The sequence below is a fragment of the Somniosus microcephalus genome, chromosome 3 (assembly GCF_052327205.1).
Source record: "Somniosus microcephalus isolate GS21.2 chromosome 3, FLI_Smic_1.0, whole genome shotgun sequence".
Lineage (NCBI taxonomy): Eukaryota > Metazoa > Chordata > Chondrichthyes > Squaliformes > Somniosidae > Somniosus > Somniosus microcephalus.
This window is the reverse complement of record NC_140989.1, coordinates 28498734-28520254: the sequence shown is the minus strand read 5'-3', so window position 1 is coordinate 28520254 and position 21521 is coordinate 28498734. Positions and strand designations below refer to the sequence as shown.

The following is a 21521-nucleotide window of genomic DNA, read 5'->3' as shown; positions in this document are numbered from 1 at the left end:
GCGACTCCTGCTGCAACAGGCATCAGAATGTGGCATGACTGTCAGCTGTGGATCAGTGGGTAGCACCCTCGCCTCTGAGTCAGAAGGTTGTGGGTTCAAATCCCACTCCAAAGACTTGAGCACAAATCTAGGCTGACACTCCAGTGCAGTACTGGGGGAGTGCTGCACTGTCGGAGGTGCCGTCTTTCAGATGAGACGTTAAACCGAGTCCCCGTCTGCCCTATGGCACCATTTTGAAGAAGAGCAGGGGAGTTCGCCCCGGTGTCCTGGCCAACATTTATCCCTCGACCAGCTTCACAAACCGAGATTATCTGCTCATTATCACATTGTTGTTTGTGGGAGCTTGCTGTGCGCAAATTGGCTGCCGCGTTTCCTACATTACAACAGTGACTACACTTCAAGAAGTTCTTCATTGGCTGTAAAGTGCTTTGGGACGTCCGATGGTCGTGAAAGGCGCCATATAAATGCGAGTCTTTCTTTGTTTGAAAAGGGATTCGCCAGAAGAAGCTCCCAGAGAGCCAATCATGTCTTTCCAGTAGCTGACTGACACATTTCCCATTCTTTGACAGAATTTCTTCCACTGTGCCCCAGATCCAGCACTTCCTCTGGGACCCGCATGTGCTATTTAAAATTCACAAGTTATTTTAATATTACTCCTTTTTCTCTCTCTCTCTCTCTCTTCCTCTCTTTTTCTCACTCATTTAAAGAGGGGTCACGGTAATAATGAAGCAGTAATGCTTTCTATTTTAAGGAGCTATAATTGTTGGTTTCTATATTTGGTTTGTTGGAGGCTAAATTGTAGATGGACTCATTAGCTGTTTCCTGTACTAAATAGAGATTATGCTAATTCAAGGTACTGTACTATCAAGTCTTGGTTTTTTTTGGTAAGAGTTCAGATGTTGTAGAAGGTTACAAGATGCAGGAAATCTGCTAAGCTGCTTCTTTTATACTCGGCCATTTGAATTGCAAAAATTGTATAAAGTGCAGCTGTTTATTTTACTGCTGACATTGCTGAAGAGTGAGTGTTCTTCAAATCTAATGAAACCTTGCATAACACAGAGACATGGAAGTGCGCTTTAATGTGGCTGCTTCTTATTTGTGAATGTAGTCCAATTAATTTTGTCAGAAATTTTAAATGAGAATACATTATGTGGTTTATTTGCGGATATAGCGCTTTTTTTGTTCAATCCATTTTCACCCCCCCCCCACACACCCAATAGATTTGAACGTATTTGACTTTTGGGATGCACTAAGCTCAATTTAAAGCAAGAATCCAATTATTTTCTCTCTTTAAGCACTGTTTGATGGGAGTAGGGGAAGGTCACCGTGAAGTCCGATCATGGCTTTATCCTGTGCATCGACGGGGACACTTTAACAATAACTGGCAATTGGGAGAATAGCTGAATGGCTTTACCAACTGAGGCACCGGGATAGCCTCTCCGTGGATTAAATGCAGAAGCCCTGTTCAAAGATTGTATCGTCCACTATATTTAAGTTTGATCAGATGCCAGTTGATCTCTTGCTCCTGTATTTAATTATTTAGAACCTGTCTCAAGTGCAGCTTGATGGCTGATGGAGCAGAGAAAATGCCGCTTCTCTTCTCCCCCACCCCCATTAGTTGCTTGTTGCAGTGTGTGGACTTAACTGTGGAATCTGAGTAAAATTTCCCATCGCTTTATTCCACTTTCCACAACGGTATTACAGTAGTGGGCTGTACATATGAAATATGAATTGCTTTTACATAAAGTAATTTACCATTTTCTGTTCTGTATATAAACTGTTATAAAAAAACATTTATGATCTATAATTATTAAAACCAACGGAGCAGCTGCTCGTGATGGAGTCACCTTTGTGTTTCCTTTTCTGTTGTCAACCTATTTCATCTCCATTGCTATTTCTAAAGAAATTGCATTCTGTATACATCAGGGAGCAGCAGAGACCAAAAATTTTAATGTGGCAAATGAATGCATGTTACATAAGAACATCAGAAATTGGAGCAGGAGTAGGCCATTCGGCCCTTCGAGTCTGCTCCGCCTTTCAATAAGATATTGGCTGATCTTCTACCTCAACTCCACTTTCCTGCACTATCCCTATATCCCTTGATTACCTTAATATCCAAAAATCTATCGATCTCGGCCTTGAATTTACTCAATGACTGAGCTTCCACAGCCCTCTGGGGTAGAGAATTCCAAAGGTGCCCCACCCTCTAAGTGAACAAAATTTCTCCTCATCTCAGTCTTAAATAGCCGACCCCTTATTCTAAGACTGTGACCCCTGGTTCTAGACTCCACAGCCAGGGGAAACATCTTCCCTGCATCTATCCTGTCAAGCCCTGTAAGAATTTTGTATGTTTCAATGAGATCACCTCTCATTCTTCTAAACTCGAGAGAATATCGGCCTAGTCTACTCAGTCTGTCCTTATAGGTCAATCCCCCCATCCCAGGAACCAATCTGGTGAACCTTCGTTGCACTCCCTCTAAGGCAAGTATATCCTTCCTTAGGTAAGGAGACCAAAACTGTACACAATATTCCAGGTGTGGTCTCACCAGGGCCCTATATAATTGCAGTAAGATGTCTTTACTCTTGTACTCAAATCCTTTTGTAATAAAGGTCAACATACCATTTGCTTTCCTAATTGCTTGCTGTACCTGCATGTTAACTTTCAGTGATTCATGTACAAGGACACCCAGGTCCCTCTGAACACCAACATTTCCGAATCTCTCTCCGTTTAAAAAATACTCTGCTTTTCTGTTTTTCCTAACAAAGTGGATTAACTTCACATTTCTCCACATAACATTCCATTTGCCGTGTTCTTGCCCACTCGCTTAACCTGCCTATATCCCCTTGAAGCCTCTGCATCCTCCTCACAACTAACATTCCCACCCAACTTTGTATCATCAGCAAACTTGGGTATATTACATTTGTTCCCCTCATCCAAATCATTGATATAGATTGTGAATAACTGAGGCCCAAGCACTGATCCTTGAGGTACCCCACTAGTTACAGCCTGCCAACCCGCAAATGACCGTTTATTCCTACTCTCTGTTTTCTGTCCGTTAACCGATCCTCAATCCATGCTAGTATATTACCCCCAATCCCATGAGCCCATAACCTCTTGTGTAGCACCTTATCGAATGCCTTCTGAAAATCCAAATACACTACATCCACTGGTTCCCCCTTATCTATCCTGCTAGTTACAACCTCAATTTTTTTTTAACAGATTTGTCAAGTACGATTTCCCTTTCATAAATCCATGCTGACTCTGTCCAATCCTATTATTACTTTCTAAGTTAGCACGTCCTTAATAATAGATTCTAGCATTTTCCCTACTACTGATGTCAGGGTAACTGTCACCATTTTATCTCCCCCTGATTTCTTAAGTAGTGGGGTTACATTTGCTATCTTCCAATCCGCAGGATCCGTTCCAGAATCTATGGAATTTTGGAAAATGACAACCAATGCACCCACTATCTCTATAGCCACCTCTTTCAAAACCCTAGGGTGTAGGCCATCAGGTCCAGGGGATTTATCGGCTTTCAGTCCCATTAATTTCTCTAGCACTATTTCCTTATTAATACTAATTTCTTTTTGTTCTTCATTCTCACTAGACCCTTGGTTCTCCACTATTTCCGGAATGTTTTTTGCGTCATCTTCTGTGAAGACAGACACAGAATTTGTTTAATTTCTCTGCCATTTCCTTATTCCCCATAAAAATTTCTCCTGTCTCAGCCTGTAAGGGACCCATGTTTACTTTTGCTAATCTTTTCCTTTTTACATACCTATAGAAGCTTTTACGGTCTGTTTTTATGTCTCTCGCTAGTTTACTCTCTTTCTATTTTCCGTTTCTTTATCAATTTCTTGGTCCTCTGCTTAATTCTAAAATCCTCCCAATCCTCAGGCTTACTAATCTTTTTGGCAGCATTATAGGCCTCTTCCTTTAATCTAATACTATCTTTAATTTCTCTTGTTAGCCACGGGTGGACCATGTTTCCCATGGTGTTTTTATTCCTTAAGGGAATGTATATTAGTTGCGAATTATGATTTTTTTTTTAATGTTTGCCATTGCTTTTCTACTGTCATATCTGTTCATCTAATTTCCCAACCTATCTTAGCCAACTTGCCTCTCATACCTACATATGGCTGAAGAACGCTTATGCCAGACCGCCTGAAAACTAAAAAGGCAATGCTTTATGGAAGCGTTTTTGGCAAACTACTGTGAAGGATGAAACGCAGGATTATTGTGAAATCAAGAACAAGTAACATGATGTGCTGCAGTGAAATTTACATCATTGCGTCGTGTGTTAAAGAAGAGAGAGAGCCTGCCAGAAGTGAACATGCTGCACTTTTCAAATGTATCTGGGCTCCATGTTACAACTTTGATCAGTACAGTTGCCTCAAATTAGCATTGCTAATGTTGCTAAACTTTTTGGATGCTAGCCTGGCAAGCTGCTCTTTTGTAGCATAGATGGAAACTGTTCTGGAAGTCTTCTAGAGCATTTTATATTATGCTACAGAATGTTTGGTAGACCGGTCTAAATGATGGTGGTAGTTTCCCATATTCTTTCATGTTGGTGAAATCTCTGTATAATCTCCCCTGTCACTGAGTAAGGAGCACCAGTATCAATTACTGCCGTTGAGATTTCTTTGGATGTATCCTTTTGACACCCTTGCCAAACAAAAATCTCGCAATCTTGGTCTTGATGCTGGGTGAATTGAAATTTTCAACAGCATTTTGTGGGAGCAAGTTACAGATTTGCACTACTGTTTCTGTGGAAAAAAGTGCTTTCTCATTTCTAATTTTAAGATTATGCCCTCTTGTTCTGGATTCCCCCACCAGATCAAATCCTTTTAACATTTTAAATGGCTCGATCAGATCACCCTTCAATCTTCTATAATCAAGGGTATATAAGCCAAGTTTATGCAACCACAACAACTACTTGCATTTATAAAGCATATTTAAAAAAAAGTTCCCAGGGCGCTTCACAGGAGCGTTCTCAGACAAAATTTGACACCGAGCCACGTAAATAGATATTGGGACAATCCTCATAATTTAACCCAGGACTCGAGCACAGCAGAGTGAGGACTTCAAAACGGAATTTGCAAAATGCTTCACGTAAGGACAAATAAAATCCAGGAAGGGACTATTACTTAAATGGAAAGAAAATAATGTGACTGGAAAATGAAATAGATCTCGGAGTCCTTACTGACAATAAATTGAAGCTATTGCAACAATGCTCAGTGGCAGTGAGTAAATCAAACCTGATATTGGTATGTATTAAAAGGTCAATATTGAGCTGAAATAACGAGGTAATCCTGCCACTTTATGAATCATTGGTGCGACCGCACTTTGAATTCTATGTACAGTTCTGGTTGCCTCAGAAAAGATATTGCAGCTATTGAAAGGATACAGAAGAGAGCAACCAGATGATTGAGGGGATGGAGGAATTGGATTATGAGGAGCGATTGTGCAAATTGGATATGTTCTCACTGGAAAAGAGAAGGTTGAGAGGTGATTAATTGCTCTTTTTAGTTTTCTAAAGGAATGAGATAATGTAGACCGTGACAAGCTGTTTCATCTTGTCCAGAATAGAAGAATCAAAGGACAGGGCCTACGCTTGAAGAGGAGTATTCTGAAATCAAAACTAATCAGAGAGCGAGCGATCAAGTAATGGAACAGGCACCCAGGGGGATGGTGGAAGCTGATAGTATTGATTCATTCAAATGCAAATTAGATAGATTTCTTTCATAAATAAATATTTCGGGATACAGTACATGAGTAATTTGAGACATGATGTGGTAAGTGTATCATGCTTGGGAGGAACAGGTGACTTTGGACCTATGCTTTCCACCACTGGGGGGTGGGGTTCCCTTGCCTCATGTCTCGGTCTGCTGTAGACTAATTGATAGAGATTGATTGTTATGATTAGGCAACAACTTGATTATCGTTGTATCCTGCGACTACCAGGATGGGAGAAGGTGAAATAGATGGACATTTGAATTTTTTATCTAGTAATTTCTATGTCCCATGTTTCAACGTAATCCTTTAAACCCTGGTATATTGGGAAGACCAAAGCCAATGTTTCCGGTCCCCGCCACAAACTCCGTTCCCTAGCCACTGACTCCATCCTTCTCCCTAACATCTGTCTGAGGCTGAACCACACTGTTCACAACCTTGTTTGTCATATTTGATCCTGAACTGAGCTTCCAACCACATCCGCAGCATAACAAAGACTGCCTATTTCCACCTCCGTAACATCGCCCGTCTCCGCCCTTGCCTCAGCTCATCCGCTGCTGAAACCCTCATCCATGCCTTTGTAGCCTCTAGACTTGACTACTCCAACACACTCCTGGCTGACCGCTCACATTCTACCCTATGTAAACTTGAGATGATCCAAAACTTGGCTGCCCGTGTCCTAACTCGCACCAAGTCCCGTTCGCCCATCACCGCTGTGCTTACTAACCTACATTGGCTTCCAGTTAAGCAACGCCTCGATTTCAAAATTCTCATCCTTGTTTTCAAAGCCTCGCCCCTCCCTATCTCTGTAATCCCCTTCAGCCCCACAACCCCCCTGAGATATCGCCGCTCCTCTAATTTTGCCCTCCTTGAGCATCCCTGATTATAATCGCTCAACCATTGGTGGCCTTGGCTTCTGTTGCCTCTGCCCTAAGCTCTGGAATTCCCTGCCTAAACCTCTCTGCCTCGCTACCTCTCTCTTTCCTCCTTGAAGACGCTCCTTAAAACCTACCTCTTTGACCAAGCTTTTGGTCACCTGCCCTAATTTCTCCTTATGTGGCTCGGTGTCACATTTTTTTGTCTTATAATGCTCCTTTGAAGCACTTTGGGGCATTTTACTACGTTAAAGGCGCTATATAAATACAAATTGTTGTTGGTATACGTCTGGTGCTGTACCCCTTCCAAGGACAATATATCTTTCCCGGAGTTCGTACTACTTTTACCTGCAGAGTAGGTTTTAATGATTTGTGTACATGGTCACCTAAATCCCATTGCTTTTCCACAGCTCCTATTCTCTCACCATTATAAAAATATTCCAATTTGCCCTTCTCGGATCCAGAGTGGATGACCTCACACTTCCCCACATTAAACTTCATCTGCCATAGTGTGTCCACTAACTTAGTTTGTCAATATCCCTTTGTAGCTTCCTCTGTGCATCCACACATGGTGCATCCTAATGTGGTGTTATCTGTAAACTTGGGTATACACGTCTCTCTTCCTCTAACCAAGCAATTAATTTATATGGTAAAAAGCTGAGGCCCCAATACAGATCCCCGGGGAACACTGCTTGTCACATCTCTCCAATCCGAGAACAAATCGTTTATTCCTACTCTGTCTCCTACCAAGTCTCAAACAAATAGATCCCTTTTTCATAGACCATCTACCCATCATATACCTCAAATCTTTCCCTCTATATAATGCATTGGCTCTTGAATGTATTTATACTATTTGGTTTAATGACTCTTCCTGGCAACTAGCTGCGCCCCTAGCCAAGCTGTTCCAGTACAGCTACAACACTGGCATCTACCCGGCAATGTGGAAAATTGCCCAAGTATGTCCTGTCTACAAAAAGGACAAATCCGACCCGGCCAATTACCGTCCCATCAGTCTACTCTCAATCATCAGCAAAGTGATGGAAGGTGTCGTCGACAGTGCTATCAAGCGGCACTTACTCAGCGATAACCTGCTAACTGACGCCCAGTTTGGGTTCTGCCAGGACCACTCAGCTCCTGACCTCATTACAGCCTTGGTTCAAACATGGACAAAAGAGCTGAACTCAAGAGGTGAGGTGAGAGTGACTGCCCTTGACATCAAGGCAGCATTTGACCGAGTGTGGCATCAAGGGGAAAACGCTCCATTGGTTGGAATCATACCTAGCACAAAGGAAGTTGGCTGTGGTTGTTGGAGGTCATTCATCTCAATCACATGACATCGCTGCAGGAGTTCCTCAGGGCAGTGTCCTAGGCCCAACCATCTTCAGCTGTTTCATCAATGACCTTCCCTCCATCATAAGGTCAGAAGTGGGGATGTTCGCTGATGATTGCACACTGTTCAGCACCATTCGAGACTCGTCGGATACTGACGCAGTCCGTGTCCATATGCAGCAAGACCTGGACAACATTCAGACTTGGGCTGACAAGTGGCAAGTAACATTCGCACCACACAAGTGCCAGGCAATGACCATCTCCAACAAGCGAGACTCTAACCATCTCCCCTTGACATTCAATGGCATTACCATCGCTGAATCCCCCACGATCAACATCCTGGGGGTTACCATTGATCAGAAACTGAACTGGACCAGCCATATAAATACTGTGGCTACAAGAGCAGGCCAGAGGCTGGGAATTTTGCGGCGAGTGTCTCACCTCCTGACTCCCCAAAGCCTTTCCACCATCTACAAGGCACAAGTCAGGAGTGTGATGGAATACTCTCCACTTGCCTGGATGAGTGCAGCTCCAACAACCCTCAAGAAGCTCGACACCATTCAGGATAAAGCAGCCCGCTTGATTGGCACTCCATCCACCACCTTCAACATTCACTCCCTCCACCACCGGCGCACTGTGGCTGCAGTGTGTACCATCTACAAGATGCACTGCAGCAACTCGCCAAAGCTCCTTCAACAGCACCTTCCAAACCCGCGACCTCTACCACTTAGAAGGACAAGGGCAGCAGACGCATGGGAACATCACCACCTACAAGTTCCCCTCCAAGCCACACACCATCCTGACTTGGACCTGTATCGCCGTTCCTTCACTGTCGCTGGGCCAAAATCCTGGAACTCCCTTCCTAACAGCATTGTGGGTGTACCTACACCATATGGACTGCAGCGGTTCAAGAAGGTGGCTCACCACCATCTTCTCAAGGACAATTAGGGATGGGCACTAAATGCAGGCCTAGCCAGCGACGCCCACATCCCATCAATGAATAAAAAAAAACTTATTGCACAACTCTGGGTGGAAAAAGTTCCACCTGACTTTCCTCCTTACTCCTAACTACCCCATTTTTAACATGTATATCCTAATATTTAAACCAGGAGATTTCCTGCAAAATTTGTGGAGTATTTTGTGCCTTTCAAGCTATAGGACCGGTATTTTTTAAATTTGAAAGAAAGCTTCACATGTATAACAAAAAAAGGCTCCTGTACATTGTGTACATATCTCTACAAATGTCCATATTATGCATTTATCAAAAAGCCCTAATTTTTTTAAAAGGCATGATTTCTATAAATTACTGTGATAGTTGCATTCATAGACACTGATTCAATCTAATTCTCACTGAGGAAAAAAAATAGATTCTGCTTCAACGACAGTTTGCAGAGAATTTTTCTTCTAACCTCCCCTTTAATACTTTGTGAGTATTGAACTTTGTGCTCTCTTCCTGCCGTTTCATCGACCAGTGGAAACAAGTGATGATTATTTGCGCTAAAACCCTTCATAATCTTGAGCATCTCCCTCAGTTCACCCCTTAATCTCTCAGCTCTGCTGAAAAAGCCTTCACTTCTCGAGTCTGTTTTCATGCCCATAACCTGTCCCAGTAACACCCAAGTGACTTTATGCTATACCCTTTCTTTTGCTTTTATTACCCTTTCCTATACTGGGGTGCTGAAAAATGCAGACAACACTCCCAACTGCAGCCTCGTGTCTAATGTGCTTCAGTTGGCAGAATGGGACTGGTATATGACCGCAAATTTTGGTGACGGTTTAATTGCATAATCTCCAAATTAAAAGTGGTTTTACTTTTCCCAGAGCAGACTTGGAAAACACAATGTGTCAACATATTCTGCCAATCATTGGATGGGTGAGTCGATGTCAGCCCCTGACTTATAATTGCTAATATGAACAGCGTTTATAGGGACATGACATCCGAGGGATTGGAGAGCAGTTGTTAAAAATAGTAAATGGCAGCACAGAGACCAGTAAGTGGCCATAAAAACAGCCAGAGAAACAAACAAACAACATTAAAGAGAAGGGAAAGCAGCATAATAAAGTTCAATCGGGCAGCTATGGAGCAAAAGGGAAATAGCCATAAATGCAGCGCAAGAGTAGCAAACAGGCTGGGAGATGATAAATGTCCGAATGGGACCAGCAAGAGAGAGCAAAGGAACGGCCAGAGAATATTAAAAGGATCAGAGAGAAAATTATCCTAAAACCCTGTAAGACAGCTACAGAAAGAACTTGGAATACAGAATCGGAGCATTTTTTTAAAAAAACAATAATTTTTGTCAAGTTAAAAATAATCTCGGTCATCAAAATGAACCCTGATTAATTAATGTATTGAACATTGTAGTGGAGCCGTAAACTGTTCAACTGGTTGGCGTTTAGCAGCGTGACTGCAATGTAATGCCAGTTGTATCCCTGTTATCAGGATGGTGGTTGTGTGGTTTAACTATACCACATAATACATCAATCTGGTAGAAAATTTGTCACTGATAGTTCACCTAAAGCCACCAATCGAAACAAATCAGAATCTTCAGCTGTCAGCAGGTTGATTTGACAGTGATAGAGACATGGGGGTCGATTTTCCTGAAGCTGTCGGGAAGAAGGCGGGACTACAACTTTCGGATTTTAGACCCGCCTACTTCGACGTCCGGCCAATCCGCGCGGTTTTCCCTTGATTGACCTTGTTGAGCCCGCCCAGCGGGCTCAGCAGGCCAATTAAGGGCCACCTGGCAACAGGTGACGTCACAGACTGCAATTTCATCTGCCAAGAGTTCTTGACAGATGAAATATCAGTGTTTCACAGCTGTTTGAAGCTGTCAAACACTGACAGTCTGAGATCTAACATGAGTCATTCTGCACAGACTCAGTTAGAACTCTCGGCAGCACTCAAAGCTGAAGGCTGTCACTTTTCACAGATCGCAGCCGTTCAGCTTTACGTGCCGGCTGAGTGATGGGCTCCCGACGCCTGCAGGAAGAAAGGCTGTTAAGGTAAGTACAGGTAAGTAAAAGTTCTTTACACACTTTAGACACACCAAACACACTTACTTTTGCACTCATGCACCCATCACTCACCTGAGCACCGACATTGCGACCCCTCCAACTCCTTCAACCCGACGGCCCGCCTGCTCTAACCTGGCGTGGTTTGGAGCCATCGGGAATCCCACACGAAACCCCTCAAAATAGGGATTAGGTTAAAAACTGCCTGTTAACTACCTGTTAACAGGCAGTTAATTGGCACTAATCCCTTCCCGTCTGGTTTCGGCGGGTCCCATTGCGGGGCGGGTACCTGCCGCCTCTGAAAGTTGCGTGGAGCGGGGTTTTGGGCGGGATGGTGTCGGGACCCCTGAATTCTGGATTTCCCCCCCCCCCCCCCCCCCCCCCACACGCCTGAAACCCCGCCTGACGGCTCCACAAAAATCAACCCCATGGTTTTGTCCATGCAGATGACCCTAGAAAAGGCTAGCTAACCTGTATATATTTTTGAAACCATTAAATGTTTCAGTTCAGGATATAAACAGCCCATCTGGCTTTCTAATAAGGTCACAGTCCCTGCCCTCAAATAGAGAAGTTTAAAGAAGAATTGGAAAGTGACTATGGAAATTTTCTTAAGACAGTCACAGTAAACCACACAGCCTTCGACATGGGCACTGGATGGAGAAATGTTGCTGATAGGCTCTACAGTGGAGAGAAAAGTGGTAGGGGCTTCTGGGGGTCAAAGCTGCCTGCCTCTGTGTTATTTTCCAGTGGTTGGCTATGTAAATGGATGGACATGAAGATGGCCTACCCTGATTCGAAGGCCACTCTCTTTTTAATCAAATTGAATAACTGGTTTATTTTTGCATAAATCTTTCAAAGGTCATTTAGAATACTCCCTTCAGCAATCCAACTAATAAATCATGCACAAGTCAGGTTAATGTAAGTTTATGTTTCAGTAATGGGGAGAATTAGTTTTGATTAAATACACATGAATGGTTGGCCGCCTCTCGCAGAGTGGGCTTGTGAGCAAAGCCATTTGTAAAGTAAGACTTGCTGAGTTGAGTGGGCAGTCTTGCCAAGAAGTTGAGTACCAGCTTTATCCATGTGACTAGACGGGAATAGATTAACTCTTTTTTAATGTTGTAATTATTTATTTCTGAAGATTCCTGTGGTGCATTCCACGAGGAGCAGCACGATGACCGTGCATAATCATTGGCGGCAACTACTGTTTCTCCTTGCCATCGCTGCTAACATTCCATGTACGAGAAAAAATTAACCCATAGTTTTATTTGTAAACTTTTTTTACTTTGCAGACTAGTTAATCTCATGATGTTAATTATGGGTAATTTTTAAAAATGGAATTGAGCAGTTGACATGAATTTTTACATGTTTGCAGTTACAACTTTTTAAATTGTTACTTGTTTCAACTTCAATATTTGGTGGTGTGAATCTATAATGGCTGCCTTCCGTGTGTTGTAAAGAACAAACTTGCATTCATAGCACCCCTTTCACACCCTAAAGTGCTTTACAGCGCGTGCAGAATGTAATTCTCTGGTTGGATTGGTCCCTGTTAGCCATGTGATTAGCAACCAATCAGAAAGCAAATTGGAACCTTGCATTCATGCAGGCATAAACATTTTAAACAAAGCATGTTGTAACACTAATTTATCCCAGGTGATTTTACAACTATCAATAGGTTATGAATCCCCTTGGTGTGTCTTCCCCAGTTATTTTTCATTACAAGCTGTTACTTTTTTTTTACAGAACACCAACTTGTATGGCTATTGTAATGCTTTCATGGCAGTGATGGATTAATTCATTATACAAGTCAGTCTCAATCCTGTGCATAGCATTTTCCAATCCCAATTTCAATCCTCATCAGAGACGATCATAATCCAGATTTCAGTCAATCTTAAGTACAGTAGCATGGCAGTTAGCAAAGAACAAACATAGAGATAGGAACAGGAGTAGGCCATTCGGCCCTTCGAGCCTGCTCCGCCATTCAATGAGATCATGGCTGATCTTCGTCTGAGATCATAGCTGATCTTACCAGTTCAGTACCCCGTCCCCGCCTTTTCTCCGTAACCCTTAATCCCCTTAGCCTTCAGAAATATATCCAATTCTCTCTTGAAAATATTTATTGAATTAGCCTTCACAGCCCTCTGTGGCAGGGAATTCCACAGGCTCACCACTCTTTGAGTGAAGAAATTCTTCCTCATCTCTGTTTTAAATGATTTGCCCGCTATTTTTAGACTGTGGCCCCTGGTTCTGTGCTCCCCTGCCATTGGAAACATTCTCTCTGAATTCAGCCTGTCCAGGCCTGCCATAATTTTATATGTTTCGATGAGATCCCCTCTCAATCTTCTAAACTCCAGTGAGTACAAGCCCAAACTATTCAATCTCTCCTCGTAGGTCATTCCAGGTATCAGCCTGGTGAATCGCCGCTGCACTCTTTCCATGGCAAGAACATCCTTCCGCAGATGGGGCGACCAAAACTGTACACAATACTCCAGATGCGGTCTCACCAGCACCTTGTACAGCTGTAGTAAGGTATCCCTATTCCTATACTCGAACCCCCTTGATATGAAGGCCAACATACCATTTGCCTTCTTAATCGCCTGTTGCACCTGCATGCTCTCCTTCAGTGACTGGTGCACAAGAACACCCAGGTCCCTCTGCACTTCCCCATCTCCCAATCTATTGCCATTTAGATAATAATCCACCCTCCTGTTTTTACCCCCAAAGTGGATAACCTCGCATTTATCCACATTATAGTGCATCTGCCACGTATCCGCCCATTCCCCCAACCTGTCCAAATCGCACTGTAGCCTCCTGACATCCTCATCAGAGCCCACCCCTCCTCCTAGTTTAGTGTCGTCAGCGAATTTGGAAATATTGCATCCAATTCCCTGATCCAGATCATTTATATATATATTGTGAACAGCTGGGGTCCCAGGACAGATCCTTGCGGCACCCCGCTGGTCACTGCCTGCCACTCCGAAAACGAGCCGTTTATTCGAACTCTCTGTTTTCTATCCGCCAGCCAGTTCTCTATCCACGTTAATACTTTGCCCCCAATCCCATGAGCCTTAATTTTGCATGATAATCTTTTGTGTGGAACCTTATCGAAGGCTTTCTGGAAGTCAAGGTACACCACATCCACTGGCTCTCCCCCATCTATTTTACCAGTTACTTCCTCAAAAAATTCCAGCAGATTAGTCAAACACGATTTACCCTTTGTAAATCCATGTTGACTCTGTCCGATCCTTTCCCCATTTGTCAAGTGCTCCGCTATTTTATCCTTAATAATGGACTCTAGCATTTTGCCCACAACCGATGTAAGGCTTACTGGTCTATAATTCCCTGCTTTCTCTCTACCCCCCTTTTTAAATATTGGGGTAACATTAGCTACCCTCCAATCCACGGGTACTGTTCCCGAGTCAATGGAGTTCCGGAAGATGATCCTTAGAGCATCTGCTATCTCCAGGGCCACCTCCTTAAGTACCCTAGGATGTAGTTTATCAGGCCCCGGGGATTTGTCGGCCTTCAGTCCCCTCAACTTACCCAACACCATATCCCTAGAGATACTAATTTCTGTCAGCTCCTCCCTCTCATTAGTCCCTATGTTTGTCGATATTCCTGGGAGGTTATTTGTGTCCTCCTTTGTGAATACAGAACCAAAGTATGAGTTTAATTGGTCTGCCATTTCCTTATTCTCCATTATATATTCTCCCGAATCGGACTGCAAGGGACCGACTTGGGATTTTACCAGTCTTTTCCTCCTGATATACCGATAAAAGCTTTTGCAGTCTGTCTTTATGTTTGCTGCAAGTTTACTTTCGTATTCTATTTTCCCCTTCCTGATTAATCCCTTTGTCCTCTTTTGCTGTATCCTGTACTGCCCCCAATCTTCCGGTCTGGTGCTTTTTTTTGCCAGTTGATATGCCCTTTTTTTTGATTTTATGCTGTCCCTAATTTCCCTCGTTATCCACGGTTGAGTCACCTTTTTAGGTTTATTTTTATGCCAAACCGGTATAAACATGTTCTGGAATTCTTCCATTCTATCTTTGAATGCTTGCCATTGTCTATCCACTGTCAATCCCCCCAGAAACACCACCCAATCAATCTTACCCAATTCCCGTCTCATACCCTCGTAATTCCCTTTATTTAAGTTCTGGACCTTAGTCTCTGATTCAATTTCCTCACTCTCCATCTCGACTGAGAGCTCGATCATATTATGATCGCTCTGACCCAAGGGGCCTCGTACAAGAAGATTGCTGATAAGTCCCTTCTCATTGCACAATACCCAGTCTAAAACGGCCTGATCTCGAGTCGGCTCCTCGACATATTGGTCCAGATAACCGTCCCGAAAACATTCCAGGAATTCCTCCTCCTCAGAATTTTTACTAATTTGGGTAGTCCAATCAATATGTAAATTAAAGTCACCCATGATGACAGCTGTGCTCTTATCGCACGCTTCTCTAATTTCCCTTTTTATGCCTTCCCTCACCTCCATATTACTATTTGGAGGCCTATATATCACACCCACTAACGTTTTCCTCCCCTTGCTATTTCTCATTTCTACCCATACAGATTCCGTTTCATCCGAGTTAATATCCTTCCTTTCCATTGCATTAATCCCCTCCTTTACCAGCAATGCTACCCCACCTCCCCTACCTTTTTGCCGATCCTTCCTAAATATTGTATATCCCTGGATGTTAAGTTCCCAGCCTTGCCCACCCTGCAGCCACGTTTCTGTAATCCCAATCAAATCATACTTGTTTACCTCTATTTCCACAACTAATTCATCCACCTTGTTCCTAATGCTTCTAGCATTAAGATACAAAGCCTTCAGGCTTGCTTTTTTCACACTCTCATTATGAATTAGTTTGGCCCTTTGTGTTTCTCTCCTTTGCTTATTGCTTCTCACCTTTCTACCATCTATTTCTAACTTCATATGACTTCCCTCTTTTCCACTACCTAGGTTCCCATCCCCCTGCCAAATTAGTTTAAATCCTCCCGAACCGCCCTAGAAAATATTACCCCGAGGACATCGGCTCCCTCACAGTTCAGGTGTAGACCGTCCCCTTGGTACAGGTCACTCCTCCCCAAGAACTGGTTCCAATGCCTCAAGAATTTAAATCCCTCTCCCTTGCACCACTGCTCAAGCCACGTATTTAGCTTATCTATCTTACTCTCTCTAAACTTATTAGCTCGTGGCACTGGTAGCAATCCAGAGATTACTACCTTTGAGGTCCTACTTTTCAATTTAGCTCCTAACTCCCTAAATTCAGCTTGTAGGACCTCCTCCCTCTTTTTACCTACATCGTTGGTACCTACATGTACCACGACAACTGGCTGATCCCCCTCCCCCTTCAGAATGCTCTGCACCCGCTCCGAGACATCCTTGACCCTTGCACCAGGGAGGCAACATACCATCTTGGAGTCTCGGTCTCGGCCACAGAAACTCCTATCTATCCCCCTTACAATTGAATCCCCTATCACTATAGCCCTATCCCTCTTTTTCCCGCCCTTCTGTGCAGCAGAGCCAGTCATGGTGCCCTGAACCTGGCTGCTGGTGCCTTCCCCTGATAAGTCATCTCCCCCAACAGTACCCAAAACGGTAAACCTATTTTGGAGGGAGATGACCGCAGGTGACTCCTGCACTACCTTCCTGCCTTTACCCTGCCTTTTGGTCACCCATTTACTGTCTGAGCTAGCCTTTACCTGCGGTGTGACCAACTCACTGAATGTGCTATCCACAACATCCTCAGCATCGCGTATGCTCCAGAGTGAGTCCATTCGCAGCTCCAGCGCCGCCATGCGGTCCGCTAGGAGCTGCAGCTGGACACACTTCCTGCACACATAGTTGTCAGGGACAGTGTCCCTGATTTCCCACATGGCACAGGAGAAGCATGACACGGGTCCGAGCTGCCCTTCCATGACTTAACCCTTACAATACCCTTTTATTTACTACGATTTAGCTTAATTATTGAATTCTACTTAGAATAAGTTTGTGAAAGTACTCACCAACCAGTCACCTACCTGTTTTCTGGTGTTGTATTTTCACTGCCGCCTCCTGTCCTGGAACCTTTTCCACCTAGGTTAGGCTCCTGAAATAAAATAAATTGAACCTACCTTTTCAACTTCCCCTAACCCCTAAAAGGTTAGAGGAGGTGGAAGGGTGGGAGACACTACACTGTAGTGTTTCGGGTTTAGCAACAGCTCCACCTATATAAGAGTTACTGGCCTCCTGCTCTCCCGACTGCACCAGCTGTGAAAGAAAAAGCCCGCGAAAGGTGAGCTTTTAAACTCACCAGTTACTGGCCTCCTGCTCTCCCGACTGCCCCAGCAGTTACTGGCCTCCTGCTCTCCCGACTGCCCCAGCTGTGGTCTCGGGCCTCGCCTCTCTCTGGTTTTTATACCGGGCTCCGACTCACTGCTCCCGACTGGTCTCGGGCCTCGCTGGTCGCCGGGTTTTCTCCCGAGCTCCTCCTCGCTGCTCCCGCTGGTCCCGACTCCGCCTCCACCCGCTGCCGATGCCGCACTGGGGCCTACCTGAGCCTCTGGGGCCTCTTGTAGTCGCTCTGCCGCTCAGCTCCGCCTCCACCCGCTGCCGATGCCGCACTGGGGCCTACCTGAGCCTCTGGGGCCTCTTGTAGTCGCTCTGCCGCTCAGCTCCGCCTCCACCCGCTGCCGATGCTGCACTGGGGCCTACCTGAGCCTCTGGGGCCTCTTGTAGTCGCTCTGCCGCTCAGCTCCGCCTCCACCCGCTGCCGATGCCGCACTGGGGCCTACCTGAGCCTCTGGGGCCTCTTGTCGCTCTGCCGCTCAGCTCCGCCTCCACCCGCTGCCGATGCCGCACTGGGGCCTACCTGAGCCTCTGGGGCCTCTTGTAGAGGAACATGTGAATGGCAATTATCTGCTTTTTAAAAAAAAAACACAAAATTCATCACAACTAGTCTTCATATGAGGTAAATTACAAGAGTTGGTTTTAGTTGGGGCAGAGTTGTTCCCACATTTCTTTGATTTGCAAGAATCTAATCTAAATGTAAAATGCTAGTCATTAAACCATTTTGCAGAGGGTTCTCCTGGTGTCCTTTTCTTAACGAACACCACAAAAAATAGATCAAGTGGTCATTCAGCTGATTGCTCTTTGTGGGACCTCGCTGTGCACAAATGGCTGCTGTGTTAATTTACATATCGGCTATTTCCAAGTAGTTAATTGCATTTAACGCACTGTGGGATGTTTTTGAGAATGTGATGAGGCTTTTGTAAATGCAAATTTACCTTACCCCTTCTTCCCTTCCTCCCGTCGCTATGGGGAAAGCTTCTCCCTCACTGCCTTTGGGAAAGTATCTGGCCTCAATGCGCCATCTCTTCCCAATGTCACGGCTGAAATTGATAACTTGTCATGTGAGGGTATGCAGACGTGAACCTGCGTCCCACCATCCTCTAACTCAGCAAGCTGGGACTTAAATTCATTGCAATGCGATACCATCCCTACATAAAATGTTGGAGGTACAGGAAACTTTGTGCTATCCGGCACCGACAGGACCGAGCTGTTGCCGTCCCATCAAAACTGCCGGACAAACCAGCGCTAATGTTGAAACATACGGAGATTTTGAGCTCCGTATCTGGCAACAAACCCTGTTGCTTAGCAACAGCTTCTAAACAGTCGGCCGTACCTTGCAAGCGTCTCTGTAGCTTAGCAACAGCTTCAGCGAGACCTTGCAGAGCCTGACTGGTGGGGAAAAAAAGCAACGAAAAGAAAAAAAAACTAACGAAACGGCTCCTGATTTTTGCCGGTGGCTCGAGCATTCCGGACAGTTAACCTCCGGATAAACCAAAGTTTCCTGTATATTCATTTAAAATATGTTAATCTCTGTGTTTGTTTGCATGATATCCATTTATTCTTTGCAGTACATAGTGGGTTTATTTTTACATGGCTTTGTGTTAGATTCCTGAATTTCATACCTGCTTTCTGGGAATTCGGTTTTCATCCTGATTTGTAATCTGGGCCTACTATAAGGGCATGGTTGCATCCCATTTAAAATTAACTCCTCTGTTCCTTCCTCCATCTCATAATAACCCTCTAAATTAAATTTCTGCAATGCAGTGAGAGCCTCTGTTTTAGAAGCTGCAAAGTGCGTGGGTTAATGACTTGAAGATCTGCCTCTGGAAGTGCCTTTCTGGGTCTGACATTAATTGGTTGCTGTCTAGCATTCTGCAAAATGAGTTTGACACTGATCACTTGCTTATCAGGATATGGCATGCTTAGCAATTTAGTGAACATATTCCCAATTATCAAGCTGAATTTTTTTCAAATGAAGAAATTATTTATTTTGTTGCTACGAGGCCAGTAGAGAATTACAATGGAATCCAACTTGCATCAAGTGGATTAATTTGTGTAAATCATCTGTTATCTTTGCCTATAGATAGGGTACTGAATGCACTACGAGAATGTGTCATGTCTTCAGTGGAGCAAGTCTTGGAGTACACACTCAGGAGGTTGACAAGTGAATTACAAACTGTAAGTATGACAAATTCAGCTTCATAAATTCTGCTCAATGCTGAGTATGTTCCTGTAACTTTCTGTTTATACTGATGTGTAAATAACATTTCTACTATAGCGACAACTGGTATATAGTATTATGCAAATAGAATCTAATAACAAATTGATAGTTTAAATATATGGCATTAAATTGGATTTTCATTGATGCGAGTGATCTTCTATGATGTAGCTGTCAGTAAGTCGCACGATGTACTGTTTTATAATGACAGCAGGGTTATGCCATGTAATACACAATATTATTTCGGTGCTGAGGTGGATCTGTGTTTAAACTGCCCTTTTGCTTTAAGACGAAGTTGTATATTGCTATATGTAAACACAGTCTAAGGTTAGTCACTGCTTAATTGTTGTTGGCTGGGGAAAATTTGTAAATTGTAAGATGCTTGTCAAAATTCAACTCCAGGTTAGAAAAACAGCCAGAAGTATATGCCGCCTTTCTCTTTTTTAATATATATTTTTAACACTTTGAAATTTGCTGTCTGAAGCATGACTGATGCCTCAAGCTTGTAATGACGGAAGGAAAAACTTGCATTTATATAGCACCTTTCAGGATGTCCCAAAGCACTTTACAGCCAATGAAGTACTTTTGAAGTGTAATCATTGTTGTAATGTAGGAAACTCGGCAGAGAATTTTCAAACAGCAAGCTCCCACAAATAGCAATGAGATAATAACCAGATAATCTTGTTTTAGGTGTTAGTCGAGGGATAAATATTGGCCAGGACACCAAGGAAAACTCCCCGGCGCCTCTTCGAAATAGTGCTGTGGGATCTGTTGCGTCCACCTGAGGTCAACCTCAGTTTTACGTCTCATCTGGAAGAGGGCACCTCCAACAGTGCAGCGCTCCCTCTTTGCTGCACTGCAGTGTCCGCCTAAATTTTGTGCTCAAGTCGCTGGAGTGGGACTTGAACCCACAGCAAGCTGAGAGTGCTACCAATTGAGCCGCAGCTGATGCTGCATTCGATTTTGGGCAGTTAACCTCGGGAAGGATGGGAGGGGTACGGTGCAGATTCACCCAAATGATACCAGGGCTTTAAGGGTTAAATTATGAGGACGGGTTGCATAAACGTGGGGCTGGATTTTGCCAGTCGAGATGAGTTGGGGGCGGGACTGCTGCCTTCCGGGTTCTAGTCCCGCCCCCAGCAATGTCTGATGAACCCACGCTATTTTCCCCTGATTGGCCTTCTTATCGGCCAATGAAGGGAAAGCCGGTGACAGATGACGTCAGCGTATGACGCTTCATCTGTCAATTGTTTTGACAGATGAATTGACAGCTTTGAGAAGCTGTCAAACACTGATGACCTCTGTTCTAAGGTGAGCCCTTGCACAAAGGCTCACCAAGACCTCTCTCCTCAGCAGAAAGCAGATGGCTGCTGCATCTGAGAATGCAGCAGCCATTCTGTCATCTCTGCCGTTGCGATGACTCAGGATCCTCAACGGTTGAAGCCTGCAGAAAGAAGCAAAGGTAAGGAAACTTTTTCCAACACTTGACACTCACCTCTCATACTTACCTGTACACACTTGCACCCATCACTCACCTCCACAGCTGACATATCGACCCTTCTCACCCCCGCAGACCCACTGCTCGCCTTGCCGGCCCTGGCGCGGTTCGAGCCGTCGGGAAGCCCGCAATTGCAGGCGTAAAATGGGGAAAAGCCTCAAAACTGCCTGTTAACTACCTGTTAACAGGCAGTTAACTGGCTCTAATCCCCTTCCCACCTCGAGGCGACGGATCCCTGCGCAACTTGGGGACCCACCTCCCGGGAAGGTGGCACGGAGGCGGGTTGGGAGCGAGGTTGGTACCCGCTCCCAGTTTCTGCCATTTGCCCTCCAGTCCCGCCTCCAAACTCGCCACCTCAGGGCTGGGAAAATTCCCCCCTCGGTTTGTATTCCCTTGAGTTAGAAGGTTGAGGGGTAACTCATCTAGATGTTGATAAAGGGAATTGATAGGGTAGATGCAGAGAAACCAATTCCTCTGGTGTGGGAATCAAGAACAAGGGGGGCATAAGCTTAAAATTAAAG

At 44.4% G+C, this 21521-nt stretch overlaps 1 protein-coding gene across 3 annotated transcripts in view; it reads left to right on the top strand.

Moving 5' to 3' along the window:
- tarbp1 (TAR (HIV-1) RNA binding protein 1) overlaps positions 1–21521 on the top strand; it is a 260477-nt gene that overhangs the window by 52239 nt on the left and 186717 nt on the right. For all 3 annotated transcript variants that reach the window (XM_085979767.1, XM_085979769.1, XM_085979770.1), the window contains exon 13: positions 19368–19462. In XM_085979767.1, the coding sequence (XP_085835893.1) occupies positions 19368–19462 (95 nt within the window). The remainder of the gene's footprint in view (positions 1–19367; positions 19463–21521) is intronic.